The sequence below is a fragment of the Clarias gariepinus genome, chromosome 4, assembly GCF_024256425.1.
Source record: "Clarias gariepinus isolate MV-2021 ecotype Netherlands chromosome 4, CGAR_prim_01v2, whole genome shotgun sequence".
Classification (NCBI taxonomy): domain Eukaryota; kingdom Metazoa; phylum Chordata; class Actinopteri; order Siluriformes; family Clariidae; genus Clarias; species Clarias gariepinus.
Genome location: NC_071103.1, coordinates 7802501 through 7817286, shown reverse-complemented (window position 1 = coordinate 7817286; position 14786 = coordinate 7802501). Strand labels below are relative to the sequence as shown.

Here is a 14786-nt window from a genome sequence, read left to right as displayed (position 1 = left end):
CCGGGAAACTCCTTATCTTGTGCTCTGATTGGCTAGCACTCGCACTAGTGAAATATTCCAGTTATATGATTGGATAGTAATCTCTCAGCCTTGAGGAAGGGCGGGACTTAGATACAAGATGTAACGGACATAACAATGCCCACTTCCGTGTACAAGATTCACGCCCCCTCAGTGAAGCGAACACTGATTGGTTGCATGGCAGAGAATAGGGGCGTGGTTAATGACGCAGCGTTTCATTGACACCCTTTTGCGCTTCAGTAGTGGATCTGTGGAGCAGCAGACTGTAGTGCAGGGCGATCAGAGAGGGAGAGAGAGCAGTCTCAGCATGTACTGTCACGTAACCCGTCCTGACTCAGTCGTTCTGGAGGTGGAGGTTGATCCCAAAGCAAATGGAGAGGATTGTCTCAATAAGGTAAGGAGCTAAAAACACAGATCATGCACCTCATTCTGCAGCTGGAGTAAGTAATGGATGAGTTTTATTAGTTAGGGAGATGTTCAGTATCAGCACTCTGCAGACTTTTTGTTTCAGGAGCAGAAAAGTTTCATATAAATTAGAATATAGAAGAATCTTGGCTAGTCATGCAACTTTTGTATAGAGATAAGGAGACTTTAGTATAGAGAGTGAGTCAGTGTGGTGGGTAGGTTGTGTGACTGCCTGTATAGTTAGCCTTTTATCTGCTCCCAGTAAGAGGTGGCCACAGCCGACCATGCAACACACACAGGTGTTACACCGGGTGCCCTTCCTGACGCATCCCTTCCATTCTATCCAAGCCTGGGCATCGAACCCGGACCTTCTGCAGGGTTGGCAAGAAACGTCCCACCACGTCGACAATGCCCCAGACTACCGATGCAGTACTTTTTTTCAGGTTTGCCACAGCAGATCATCTAATCCACACACAGGATGGCACGGGTTTTTTGCCGGATGCCCTTCCTGACACAGCTCTCGCATTTTTCAAACCAGGGTTGGGTACTATGGGGTGTGGCAGGGCTCGAACCCGGATTCTGTAATTCTGAAATCAACAACCTAGAATTTTAGTCACCTGAGCCAAAACTCATCCCCGACTACCTACAGTATACAGTAAGGTGTTTAAACCCCAGCACCACTGCTGCACTTAAAATCATGACTGTTTCATTATGTATGTTATGGTTCACAGTGTCTCATGGTAAGGCTGCATGGTGTGAATTATGGAGACATAGGGTACGAGTTGAAGTACGCCCTGTAAACTCCTCGTACTGTACCGCCTTAAAGTAAAAGAATAGGATGGCGTTCTATGTGTTCTGAATAAGAACATCAAGGAATGTAGCACAATCATCATTTCTTGTCAATTATCTTGTTTCCATAACCATCAGAAGCCAAAGTTGTAGTTGAAATTGAAATGCGATTACTTGAACAGCCCTGGGCAGCATGGTGGTGTAGTGGTTAGCACTGTAGCCTTACACCTCCAGGGTTAGGGTTCGATTCCTGGCCAGACTCAATTCCCGTCTCTGTGTGCATGGAGTTTGCATGTTCTCGTTGTGCTTGGTGGGTTTCCTCCAGGTACTATGGTTTCCTCCCACAGTCCAAAGATATGTTAATTGGTGTCCAAGCCTCCTGGGATAGGCTCCAGGCCCCCGCGACCCTGACTACAGTATAAAATGGTATAGACGATGAGTGAGTGAGCAGCTGTGTTTGTTGGTAGTCTGGTTTAGTTAGTAGGTGGGCTACAGTACACCTTGTACACATGAACTATAACCTAACATTATGTTGCAGGTGTGCGAGAGACTGGGGATCATTGAAGTGGACTATTTTGGACTACAGTACACTGGAAGTAAGGGAGAGAGCCTTTGGTTAAATCTAAGAAACCGAATCTCTCAGCAAGTGGACAACGTGTCCCTGTGCAGATTGAAGCTGCGGGTGAAGTTCTTTGTAGAGCCACACCTCATCCTGCAAGACCAAACAAGGTGAAGCTGAATCTCAGTACAGTACATACGTTTCTACGATCAGGCTGTTTGTTTAAGCACAAGTCCCCTCCCTTATTTGCATGTCAGTTTTGCATGTCAGTATGAGGTATGTACTAGCAGCAGGTTCGGTATCGTAAGTGAAAATGTTGGCTGAATGTTTTATTATCATGGGCTGAAATGGAGGTTGATGGGAACGCTTCTTAGTGATAACTGGAATATTGTAAATAACTTAGTGTCTCAGTTTCTAGATCATAATTAGGTTATATTTTAATGACTGGTGCCATGGTGACTGACCCCACACACTGTCTCTCTCTCACTAACCCAATGTAACCTGTAAAGTTCCATCATATGAAACTTCCTTATTTTCCTTCCTTATTTGGTTTGGAAATTTGCAGTGTGAATGAATTTCTGTCGTGGATGTGACGCTTAAAATCCAAGCGGCACAAATCTGTGGCGGCAACACAGCAGAGGTCAATGACCTATGATTAAAAGAAAAAAGTGCTTATATACAGTAGAAGCCTCGCTGGTGTGTGTTAACAGGGAGGCTTCAGACTTCAAACTGCGCATTTGGGTATAATGTGTCAATTTTACCACAAGCGGAATATAGGAATGACATCGCAAAACTGTCCAGAAAAAACTACCAGAAAACACATGATCATGTGGCAGTCCATGCCTAACTGGCATTCCCAAATTGCCCATGGTGTGTGAGTGCGCATGTCAATGTGTGTATGTGTGTGCCCTGCGATGGTTTGGCACCCCGTCCAGGGTGTACCCCACCTCATGCCCTTACTGTAAGTCTCCTGAGATAGATTCCAGGTCCCCCGTGACCCTGTACACAGGATAAAGCAGTAGAGACAATGAATGAGTGAGTGAGTGAAACCCAACCAACATATCATTAAAAATTAAATTGCACATTTACTCGGGCACAAATACAGCGGCAGGCTGATTCACCTATTGTGACAAAACAGGTGGAGCAGAATAATCCAAAATTCATACACATAAAGCCCAAACTATTTCCCCATCATGTTTCGGCATTTGTGCTTTTTAACACCTTTGTGACTCATAAATCATGAACAAAATATTCTTCATCAGTTTGCAAAACTTCTTACTTTGCGTAGGGAAAAACATTTTTTCAAAATGTCTTAAATCTCATTTTGCTGTCCGTATCTTTCCATGAAGGCATTTGTTCCTGATGCATGTAAAGGAGGACGTGATGAGAGGAAGCCTGAGCTTGGACTCGGAGCAGGTGCTGGAACTCTGTGCCCTTTTGGCCCAGGCAGAATTTGGTGATTACAATCAGAACACAGCCAAGTATTTCTATACACAGATCCGTGGACAGGAACCAGACACAATCACCATGAACAGGTAACGCTCAGGTGGAAAAAACACGCCCTTAGTTACTGTATACACTCACATAATGTGCAAGATGACCGTGTTCACTTCGATTTGTTCTCAGGTTAAATGAGCGGTTCAGAGAAGGACAGGAAAAGAAAAACACAACAATAAAACAAAACTGGATGTGTTATTATCATGTCCTTAAATGGAGTTTAATGGGAACGCGTCTTAGCGATAATTACAATGTATCAGATCATAATTAGGTTATATTTTAATGACTGGTGCCATGGTGACTGACCCCACACACTGTGACTCTCTCACTAACCCAGTGTAACCTGTAAACTTCCATCATATGAAACTTCCCTATTTGGGTTGGAAATTTGCAGCGTGAACTCATTTCTTCAGTTATGTAATTCTGTCATGGACTTAACCCTTAAAATTCAAGCCGCAACACAGTAACACAGGTCAATGATGATTAAAGTGCTTATATACAGTAGGAGCCTTGCTGGCGGAGGCTTCAGACTCCAAACTGTGCATTTGGATATGCAATTCAACTTAATGAAGCCAGAGATAGCTTCCGGTTAATTATATAAATGAAAAGAAAATTTGAAAAGAAAATTGATGGAAGTGTGTATGTGTGAGAAAAATGTGTCTAGATAATACTGAGGAGGAACAACTCCCTGAGATGGAAACCTTGAGAGGAACCAGACTCAACAGGGAACCCATCCTCATTTGGGTGATAACGGAAAGAGATAATATAACATCATGTGTGTTATGCAGCTGAAACTTCAATATAACGGAAGTTATTTAAATTAACATGAAGTCCAGTTCAGCACAGGGACGAGTCAGTAGGTGCAGAGGGCAGATGGGGTCTGGATCACTGGGAGCACAGGAGCAGGATGTGTAGCTCCAACCATCATAAAGCAGAATCCAGCTGGAGCTGGTCCTTCTCTGGATGCCTCAGGATCCTCACAGGGTTGGCCCTTTGTCTACTGAAGCTGGTACAATCTCCAGATGCCTCGGGATGGGTAGAAAAATACAGAACATATAAGGATATAAGGTGTAACTGGAATATTGATATGACATCGCGGAAAAAAATGAATATTGTGTTTAATTCCATTAAAATAGTATATTAGTTAGATTGTCTGACTTTATAGTCCAAAATAACAGAAGGCATTTATTAATGGTTGCACTCTCACCTAAACGTTCCCTTTTTTGAGGCTGGTTCCTCTCAAGGTTTCTTCTTCATGTAGACTCAGGAATTTATTTCTTGCCACCGTCACCTCTGACTTGCTGATTAGAAACTTACTAATATAATGTATATATATATATATTTTTTTTATATATAACATTCAGCATCATCATGAGACACAAAGAGCTCCATGACATGAGTCAGGCCTCAGCAGAGTACCAGGCCCTGCAGCTCGTGTCATCTCTGGAGAATTACGGCGTTGAGTGGCACTGGGCACGGGATTCTGAGGGGCATAAAGTGGGCATTGGGGTTGGACCTGAGGGCCTGTTCATCTGCAAACAGGATTTTACACCTGTTAACAGGTAAACCTATCAAGAAGGGTCACCATCTAATATTGCATGTGTCTAAAGCGAGGATATTAACTAGAGAGCTTTAACTTCCTTGCAGGTTTATATATCCTGCCATTCAGATGGCCACACAGTCTGGGAAGCACGTGTATGTGACCATCACCAAGGACGGTGGAGAAAACCTCATACTGCTGTTTAAATTCATCAGCACTTCTGCTGCTAGTGGACTTTACCGAGCCATTACCGAGATCCATGCCTTCTACAGGTGACAAGACTTTTCCTTTCTGATTTTTTTGCTGTGTTTTTTAGTTTTGGGGAACCGTGTGCTTTTGACCCTCCAAACCTGAACTATCAACAAAATCGATTCAAAATGTTCAATATCAGATATTTTTCTTCCCTTGCAGTGAAATTAACAGTTACTGTATCAAAGCATTACCGTCTAGGTGTTTTTATAACTTGGACTCCTTAAGAACAAGCATTTTGTAACTGCGATTGTTTGGGAGATGACATTATTTGACCCGCCAGTTCAATTATGTTTCAAAAAGAATTAGAACATAACACAGAAGAAAACTCTCAGATCTTAGCTTCCAGGAGGCCGGAGAGTCTTCCATATTGCATGTCACATTTTTCATTATAGATCTGTTTGACCTTAGTCATGAGAACCTTCCTAAGATTCATGTGAAAATATTATTAAAATAATTAAATAATAGCGTAATATTTTAATAGCTTTATGAACCCATAATAACTAATATCCAGTCACCCAAAACACAGTATTGGTGCTGATTTGATGTTTTTTTATGTTATACATACTCTATAATGCAGACAGTGTTTGTGCCCGAGAAGCTACTTTTGAAGTTTATGCAACATGGAAGTGACCAAGCTTACTTCCCTAAAAATTTCAAGTTGCTAACCTTAGCTGTTTTAGAGAGATGATTTTATTTGTGCCCCCAAAAATGCCCATATTTCAGTGTTGTTGTTTTTTGTTTTACTTCAAAACAATAATAATTTTAAATGTAAATTATTCATAATTCTTTATGAGTATTGATACAAAAATTGGTGTAAGCTTTTAGAAGCATATGATCTGTAAAAATTGTTGGTACTTAAATTAGTTTTTGGTAAGATCTCAAAAAGCAAAAAATCTGTAGTGTCTGTAACCATGTCAAATTTACAAAGTTTGCAATTTAGAATAAAACACTTTTTCAAGTTTAAGTCTTTTCATGTGAAATCTAAATTCGGCAAAGTTTCATCTGAATGACAATAAAGATCACTGAAGGATTTGAATTCAAAAAAGTTACGGACACTACAGACATAAAAGGGCATAAAAATGTATTTAGCAAATGTGTTTCTTTTTATCTGATCAAAATATAAATGTGTATGCATATTTACAAAAAAAAAAAAACGTATGGATTATAGGCTTAAGTATTATGTAAAGAAGTATTACTGTATTTAAGAAGTACTAAGTATTATAAAAAATGGTGTTACATGATCCTATCTGAAACTTCGCCCAGGTGAGACACTTTTTAGCCCTAATGCCATGTTTTGGCCGAGTGCATACAGTAGACTGCTTTGTGATATCTACAGCGATGAAATGTTGGTGAAAAAACCTCGAGACGGAGCCTTGTGTCAATAACATGCTTTGATTGAGTCTGATTTCTTTGGCCCCTTCAGGTGTGACACAGTCACCAGCACTGTGATGATGCAGCACAGTCGGGACTTTAAGGCTCACCTGGCCTCCCTCTTCCTCCATGACAGTGTTGATGTGGGGAAGAAGTATATCTTCGACGTCCAGCGCACATCCAAAGAGGTGTATGACCGAGCTCGCCGCACCCTGTTCAAGTCCTCCGCTCTGTCTCCACTGAGGAGGATGTCCACAGAGGAAGAGGACGAGGTCTCGTGTGAGGGCTGCAGGGACACTCGTGCGTTACGGGACGAACTCCGGAGACTACAGGAGGCTTTGACTTGTGCTCTGTGCTGTGACGGAGAGATCAATACCGCCTTCTGCCCTTGTGGTCACATGGTCTGCTGTCAACTCTGCGCTGCTCAGCTTCAGGTGAATGAAAAATATCAATGCATATGCACATAGCACAAAGCATGCTGTGCACATTCACAGCACCATCACTAGCTAACCGAAATTACCCTTTTTTTTCTGCTGGTTAGATTAATTTAAATAAACTGTTTATTTGTTTAAGTGTGCTGATGATCGTAACAGTATGTCAACAAATGTCTCCTGGATATTCATTATACATTATATTAGTATAGTAATAGTATTATAAATATAACATTTGTATATAAATTAGGAAATATTGTTCAATAGGAGTATTTAAAAAAGTCTAAAATGGGACCAAATATATTAATTAGCTTTAAAAAGTATGCCAGGTTTGAATACGTGTGCACATGGCACTACAATCAACTGCCATCAATCCATCCATCCATAGCATTCCAGATATATTCCTGCCTAATACCCAGTCTCCAAACGATTTCCACATGTTTAGATCATTAAAGGAGTTCCTGGGAGGCCAGTGTTTCAGACATGAAGCAGGCAGCGGAAAACTATCCACCCTGATGGCGTCCAAGCACTAGTGAAACACTGGGATAAGTGCATTAGTGTAGCAGCGGATTATATAAAGGAATAAATGGAGTTTTTCTCCATAAATAAATGGAGAAAAATCAGTCCTGAGCGATACTTGTTATAAAGCAGTTACTTAAGATAGATGAAAACCGTCATTCACTAAAATATAAAACTCTCGCTCACCACTCACTCACTCATCGTCTATAGTGCTTTGTGCTGTATACAGGGTCGCGGGGGGCCTGGAGCCTATCCCAGGACACTTACAGTAGGGCATGAGGCGGGGTACACCCTGAACGACAGTGACAGAAGGCTGTCCACAACGTCCACAAGTGCCAACCTCAACGCCACTGTGCTGCCAACAAATAAAACTATAAAATAATAATATAAGTAAAAACTACTGCAGTGGTGTATTGGTTAGCACTGTGGACTCGCACCTCCAAGGTCATGGGTTTGATTCTCGCCTCAAGTCTGTGTGCATGAAGTTTGCATTGTTTAACAGACATGCAGATTAGGCTAACCGCTGTGTCCAAACTGCCCCTAGTGCGCGAGTGTGTATGCTTGTGCGCAGGGTAGAACATGCAACTCCTCACACTGGATCGGCATTCCGTCCAGGGAGTACAGGGAGCGCAGGGAGCGCAGGGAGTGCCCCGCCTCGTGCCCAGAGTCCCATGGGAAAGGCTCCAGGCTTCCTGTGACCCTGTATAAGATAAACGGTATTGAGAAAACTATTACACATGCTTTAAATATTGATTAACATTACTGAGCATGTTTTCTGATGAGCCAGACTCGGACCTGAGTGAACTGACCTGCAACTCTACAGTCCTGCAACTTTTATCAGTCAGTAAATAAATAGATGCTCAGTGTCACACAGAGCTCACAGGCATCGAGTGAGCACTAAAGTTACCTACTGAGCACACACACACACACACACACACACACTATACGGTTTGCTTAACCGCTGGTTACCGTTTAACCTGTGCTCTGAATCTGAGGATGAGCTTTTTCTGTACTGAGGCACAGATTATTGGTGACTGAAGGTCAACAGCCTCCAACTGCACGACCATCAGCTTGTCTAATCCACGGTAATGGGTCAGGGTTCACCCAGGGTACCCAGCATTATTCAGCATTATTCAATCACTCTACAGTCTTCATTCAAGGTACTGAGTCTGAAACTTTTGACGATGCATAGCTTCAGACCTACACTAACAGGCCAAAAGTATGTGCCAAACCCCAGGGCAGACACACACTTACACACTCATTCACACACTACAGGCAATTTGGGAACGCAGATTATCCTGATCTGCATGTCTATGTACCGTGGGAGGAAACCGGAGTACCTGGAGGAAACCCACCAAGCACGGGGAGAACATGCAAACTCCATGCACACAGAATCGAAGGTGGGAATCGAACCCGGACCCTGGAGGTGCAAAGCGACAGTGCCAACCTCTAAGCCCATGTACCGCCATACTTTACAAACACGACTGGGCAAAAAAAAACTAAAAATGGATTACATCGGCAAAGGAATAGCAAGATACACATAACCAAGAAGAAGAGTTCTACATTTTTGCGACGTCATTCCCATATTCCAGTAGCGGTAAAATTAACCTTTTTATAAAAGTAAGGACAACTTTCGTTCTACCAGACGTATCTGAAAACCCAAATGCACATGTTGAAGTCTTAAGCCTCCCCGTTAACACACACCGGCACTGGCACATACTGTATCTGTGCTGCTTAATCTTGATATCAATCACATGTTCTGTATCACATTAATATTAATAATCCTCACGATGTTGTTTCCTCTCAGTGCTGCCCAGTGTGTCGCTCGGCCATTGACTGTCTTCAGCACGTCTACTTGCCCACTTCTGCCAGTCTCCTGAACCATGTGGGTGTGTGAGCAGTGGACACAGAGATGTGCCAGGAAGTTAGAGAAGCAATGACGAGACCAATACACCAGAAGAGACCACTTCACCAGTACCAGAGACCAGTACACACATCTGAGTCGGTGCAGCCTGTAACACATGGTACAGGAACCTGCTGCTCATATCTGTGACAAAAGAAACACCAGCACACTTCTTCATTTCACACATCGTGCAATATCGTTGTTTTTTGTCCTCAAAGTGAAAACATTTTTGTATTTATTTGTTTTTCTTTTTGAAATCTTAATTGATGAAATATGATCATGAAAGAGAATGTATGTAACAAAAACACTCCCCAGCTAACATTCCTTATGCATTTAGAATTTTTTTATATGAAATCGCGTATAGAAAAAACTTAAGTATTTTTAATACCTTACAAATTGTTTACAGACAAATTATCATGTTTAGGAAAGTCTTCATGTAAAGGATCTTCGGCCTAATACTGTACAGTATATTGATGCATGAGGATGTTTAAACATCTGGCATTCAGTGAGGCATGTGTATATCCGCTTTTCTTTTCGCTTTCTATCACATTTGTCATGTTACACTTATTGTTTCCTGCATTTACTGTGAGTAGTATTTTTTGGAGTCTGCCATTGAATATTTCGTCCTGCATAGGAATCATTCGTTTATTTTCATTTTCTACTGGACGCGGCATTCAGGTTTGGTTAATGCTGTAGAAGTGTGGGGCAAACTGTTTTCCCTACAGAATATCCACCCCTTTCGTTTATTCTTTTCTTTAGTCATCACTGCCACATTATGCCAAAGCTACACTATTACACTATATTGCCAAAAGTATTCACTCACCCATTCAAATCATTGACCCCAGGTGTTCCAATCACTTCCATTGGATAAAATCAAGTACCTAGGCATGCAGAGGGCTTCTACAAGCATCTATGAAAGAACGGGTCCCTTTCAGGAGCTCAGTGAATTCCAGCCTGGTACCGAGATGCCACCTGTGAAAGCGGGTTTTCATGGCCGAGCAGCCGCATCCAAGCCTTAGATCACCAAGTGCGATGCAAAGCACCGGATGCAGTGGTGTAAAGCGCGCCGGCACTGCACTCTAGAGCAATAAAGACGTGTTCTCTGGAGTGATGAATTACGCTTCCCTGTCTGGCAATCCCATGGACGAGTCTGGGTTTGGCGGTTGCCAGGGAAACGGTACTTATCTGACTGCATTGTGCCAAGAGTAAAGTTTACCTAGACAATACTGAGCATAATGTTTTTTATTGTTATACTATGGCTTATCGGTTTATATACCCATAATAAAAAGCATTTTTTACACATTTCTATACATTTAAAGTATTTAAATTCTATTTTTATAACATGCAGAGAGATGACCTTGAAATGACATGTGCCAGATTTTTGTACAGATGCTTCCTCCACTATCAAATCTAGTCCTTCTTGGGACTCATTTGTATGCTACTTGTACTACACACTTTTGTGACCTTGACTATTTGGATCTACTCCGAAATCTAAATCTAATCTAAACCCTATTCCACCACTCATTTTTAAGATATCACCCAAATGAGAATTGTGATGCACATACAGGCTGCCATGAATGGGGTAGGATGGATCGCTGGGGACAAAAATAAAGCAATGAAATATTGGTGTTGCGTCCCTGACCACAGATGTCTGAGTAACAATTTTGTATCACAAAACAGGAAGGAAAAACGATTTCACACATTTAACCTCAATATGAGTGGCTCGGTGGCATAGTGGTGGGCACTGTGGCCTTGCACCTGCACTTTGTCGAGAGTCGAGCGTTCGATTTCCACCTCACATCTGTGTGCATGGAGTTTGCACGTTCTCTCCGTGCTTGGTGGGGACTCCGGTTTCCTCCCACAGTCCAAAGATATGCAGATTAGGTTAATTGGCGTTCCCAGATTGCCTGTAGTGTGTGAAAGAGGATATGAGTGTGTGTGCATCTGTGCCTTGCGATTGATTGGAACCCTGTCCAGGCTGTAAGTCTCATGGGATTGGAGACACTGCACAGGATAAGCAGTATAGATGATGAATCAATAAATGAATTAACCTTGTTATGACCTTGACCGTATTGGGATCAATTCCAAAATCCAATCAGTTCATCTGCAGGCTACAGTGTGACATTTGAAACTGAATTTGTGTGGAGAATGTGGACCCTGGACCTGTGAGGTAACAACACTACACTACAGTCAGAGTTCTTTAGTGAAGATGCTTATTCTCATTTTTATAACCTTATAAAATGACCTAGACCTTCTGCAAAGATAAGGCAGCGAAAACAGAGTCAGCTGAAGAACCGTAGGAACAGACCCAATGCAAGGACCTTGGAAAGAGTTTTAAATATTTATGGTAAGAAGATGTGCAGTAGTGTTTCAGGATGTGAGAAGCGGGTGGCTGAAGTTTTTTTCGCAGGGAGATTAGGGCTGAGCGATAAAACTATCTTGAATCTGCATGAAGATAAAAATGTATGATATGCTACGATATGCTTTTCTGCATTTGTATTTGATGTGGGTCTGATAGATCTAACAGCGTATCCCGTCATGCTAGATGTACGCTTTACTGATGGTCTGATGTTCAATGGGAGCAGGCAGAGTCAGGGTCACGAGCAAATCCAGGGACATAATGAAGGCTGGAGAGCTCGAACGCAATGTGAAGAGACTGAACTGTGTCTGTGGGATCAGTAGAGCAGAGAGGCAGGTTAATTGGAGACGGATAGAGCCGATTGAAACGCAGGCTGATGGAACATACCAACTAGTGGGGGTGAACTAGGAAAAAGATGGAGGAAAACAATGGGGTGAGTATAACAATAGTGAACAAAGGTGAAAAATGGGAGTAAACATTGAAACCAGAAACAGATCATGACTGTAATTATGTCAGTAAAGAATATAAATCCATATCCTTTTTCTTAACTATTAGTAGTTAAGAAAGTAGTAGTAGTAGTAGTTAGCACTCTCGCCTTGCACCTCCAGGGTCCGGGTTCGATTCCCACCTTGGCATTGAGTTTGCATGTTTCCCCGTGCTTATTGGGTTTCCTTTGGGTACTCTGGTTTCCTTCCACAGTCCATCAACTTGCATATTAGGGCTAACTGGCGTTTCCAAATTGCCCGTAGTTTATGTTAATGAGTGTGTGTGTGTGTGTAGGTTTGTGCCTGCCATGTATTGGCACCCCATCCAAGGAGTTCCCCAGTCTCCTGGGATCGGCTCCAAGCTCCCTGTGAGACTGTATACAGGATATATTACATACTGTATATATACATACAAGAATTATTCTCCTCCTCATAGTCTCTCTATGTGACGGGAGAGCAGCTCACTTACAGACGCCTCCTGGTCAGAACCTGCTAGAGCTGTATCAGTAAAATGTCACAGTAAACAGAGCCTGCGGCAGACCCTGGACCTACTGGAGAGATTACATTCAACTCACAGGTGGCCTGGGAACGTATGGGGATCCCAACAGCTGGAACCTGGAACTGCTGGTTAGGGATATAGAAGTCCAGACTGACAATCTTAAGCTGCAAATGGATTAATATCCTTTTTTTTAATGAATATTCAATTAAATTAATCAATAATTCATGAGTAAATTAAATAAGATAAAACTTTTGGAATGAAATAGCTGATGCTTCAAATGGTCCTACCGTAGCTGGTTGAATTGAATCCGACCCAAACTCAGAGAGAGGACTCGGGGCAGAGCTGCTCATGCATATGGCTGTGTCTAAATGGATGATGTAAGTCTTACAGAAGGCAGCTTCTGTTAGAAAGTCTGAGGAAGAACTTTTTCATTCTATAATAATGTCACTTAAAGGCAAAGGTCATGGTGTTGCACTGCAAGTGCATCGTGGCTGAGTGCATGTGTTTAACCTCTCAGTTATCTGCAGTTCACATCAGGTCATGTCCTTGAATGAAGTTCAGTGGGTTAGTCCCTCACTCCGTGCAGGTGCAGAGGTGTGAAATAGTGAAAGCACTGGGGAAAATCTATTGAATCATCAAAAATTATAGAATTTTCCCATGAGCTGTGTTAGAAATAATTAAAAGAAATCACAAGCATGTCATTTACTTTAAGTGCAAAATGTCCAGAATAATCTCTAGTAAGACACACTCCTGGATTCAGCATGTGCATTAATCTGAGCTGATTAACACATTTGTAATTAGAGAACTTTATGTGTTTGCATAATTAATAATTCTTATAATCATTAATGATTATTAATAGCTATAAGATTATACTGTATTTAATTATTACAGAGTTTGTTGCAGTATTAAAATTAAAGATGTGCTCCCTGCTGGCCCTAAAGTACATTACATAGTTACACGTAAAAGGTTAATCTATACATATAATAAATCTGCGAAGTTGACGTATCTGTACATTTAAGATTTTTGCGAAAAAAGTATTTGGGGAGGGGGCGTAAGATGAGTAATAAAACACATCAATATGGTTTTGGGATTTTTTTTGTCTGTTTGTTTGTGCATGCATTACATAAGAACTACTAAATGAATTTTAATAGGGTTTTCACAGGTGTATTTGGCTGAGCTTAAGGTAACATATCAGCATTGTTTAATTGCAATCAGCCCACAGAAAAAGAAGATATGCTACTTTAAAATTTAAATGGAAAACTTATATCATAAGCCCTTATATAAAAAATAAAAATCAACCTTGAAAAAAAATTCCAAAATTCAACATTGTACATTTTTGTTAAAACATGCTTATGAGTGTGCGCTTAAATTCCACGAGAACAAAGTGGCAGGCACATCTAATTATAGTTACTGTCTACACACACAGCTGTACAGTGGCTTAATAGTTAGCACTGTCGCCTTGCACCACCAAATTCCCGCATGACGCAAGTTTGCATATTCTTCCTGTGTTTGGTGGGTTTCCTCCGGGTACTCCGGTTTCCTCCCACAGTCCAAAGATCAGCAGATTAGGCCCCTGCGACCCTGTATACAGGATCAAGCGGTGTAGACGATGAATGAGTGAGTAAGTGAGTGAGAGAGTGAGTGAGTGAGTGAGTGAGTGAGAAATTAAGATATTGAGTGAGTGAGAAAATGAGAGAAGAAGAGAGTGAGTGAGTAAGTGAGTGAAAAAGTGAGAGAGTAAGAGATTGAGTGGGTGAGTGAGAGAGTGAGAGAGTTAGTGAGAAAGTGAGAGAGTAAGAGATTGAGTGAGTGAGTGAGTGAGTGAGTGAGAGAGTGAGGAAGTTAATGAGGAGTGAGTGAGAGAGTGGGAGATTGAGGAAGTAAGTGATGAGTGAGTGAGTGAAAGAGTGAGTGAGTGAGTGGGTGAGTGAGAGAGTGAGTGAGAAAGTGAGTAAGAGAGTAAGTGAGTGAGAGAGTGAGTGTGTGGGTAAGTGAGTGAGTGGTTGAGTGAGTGAGTAAGTGAGTAAGTGAGTGAAAGAGTGGGTGAGTGAGAAAGTGAGTGAGTGAGTGAGAAAGTGAGTGAGTGAGAGAGTGAGTAAGTGAGTGAGTGGTAGAGTGAGTGAGTGAGTAAGTGAGTGAGTGAGTGAGTGAGTGAAAGA

The 14786-nt window shown here is 41.7% G+C and overlaps 1 protein-coding gene across 1 annotated transcript; it reads left to right on the top strand.

Annotated features, from left to right (window-relative positions):
* The first annotated feature begins 205 nt into the window (after positions 1 to 205).
* Positions 206 to 10590, top strand: mylipb (myosin regulatory light chain interacting protein b). The gene is made up of 7 exons (XM_053493724.1): positions 206 to 412; positions 1751 to 1941; positions 3121 to 3306; positions 4633 to 4830; positions 4916 to 5080; positions 6484 to 6865; positions 9189 to 10590. The coding sequence occupies exons 1-7, from the start codon at positions 221 to 223 to the stop codon at positions 9276 to 9278; spliced, it is 1404 nt and encodes a 467-aa protein (XP_053349699.1). The 5' UTR covers positions 206 to 220; the 3' UTR covers positions 9279 to 10590.
* Positions 10591 to 14786: the final 4196 nt, after the last annotated feature.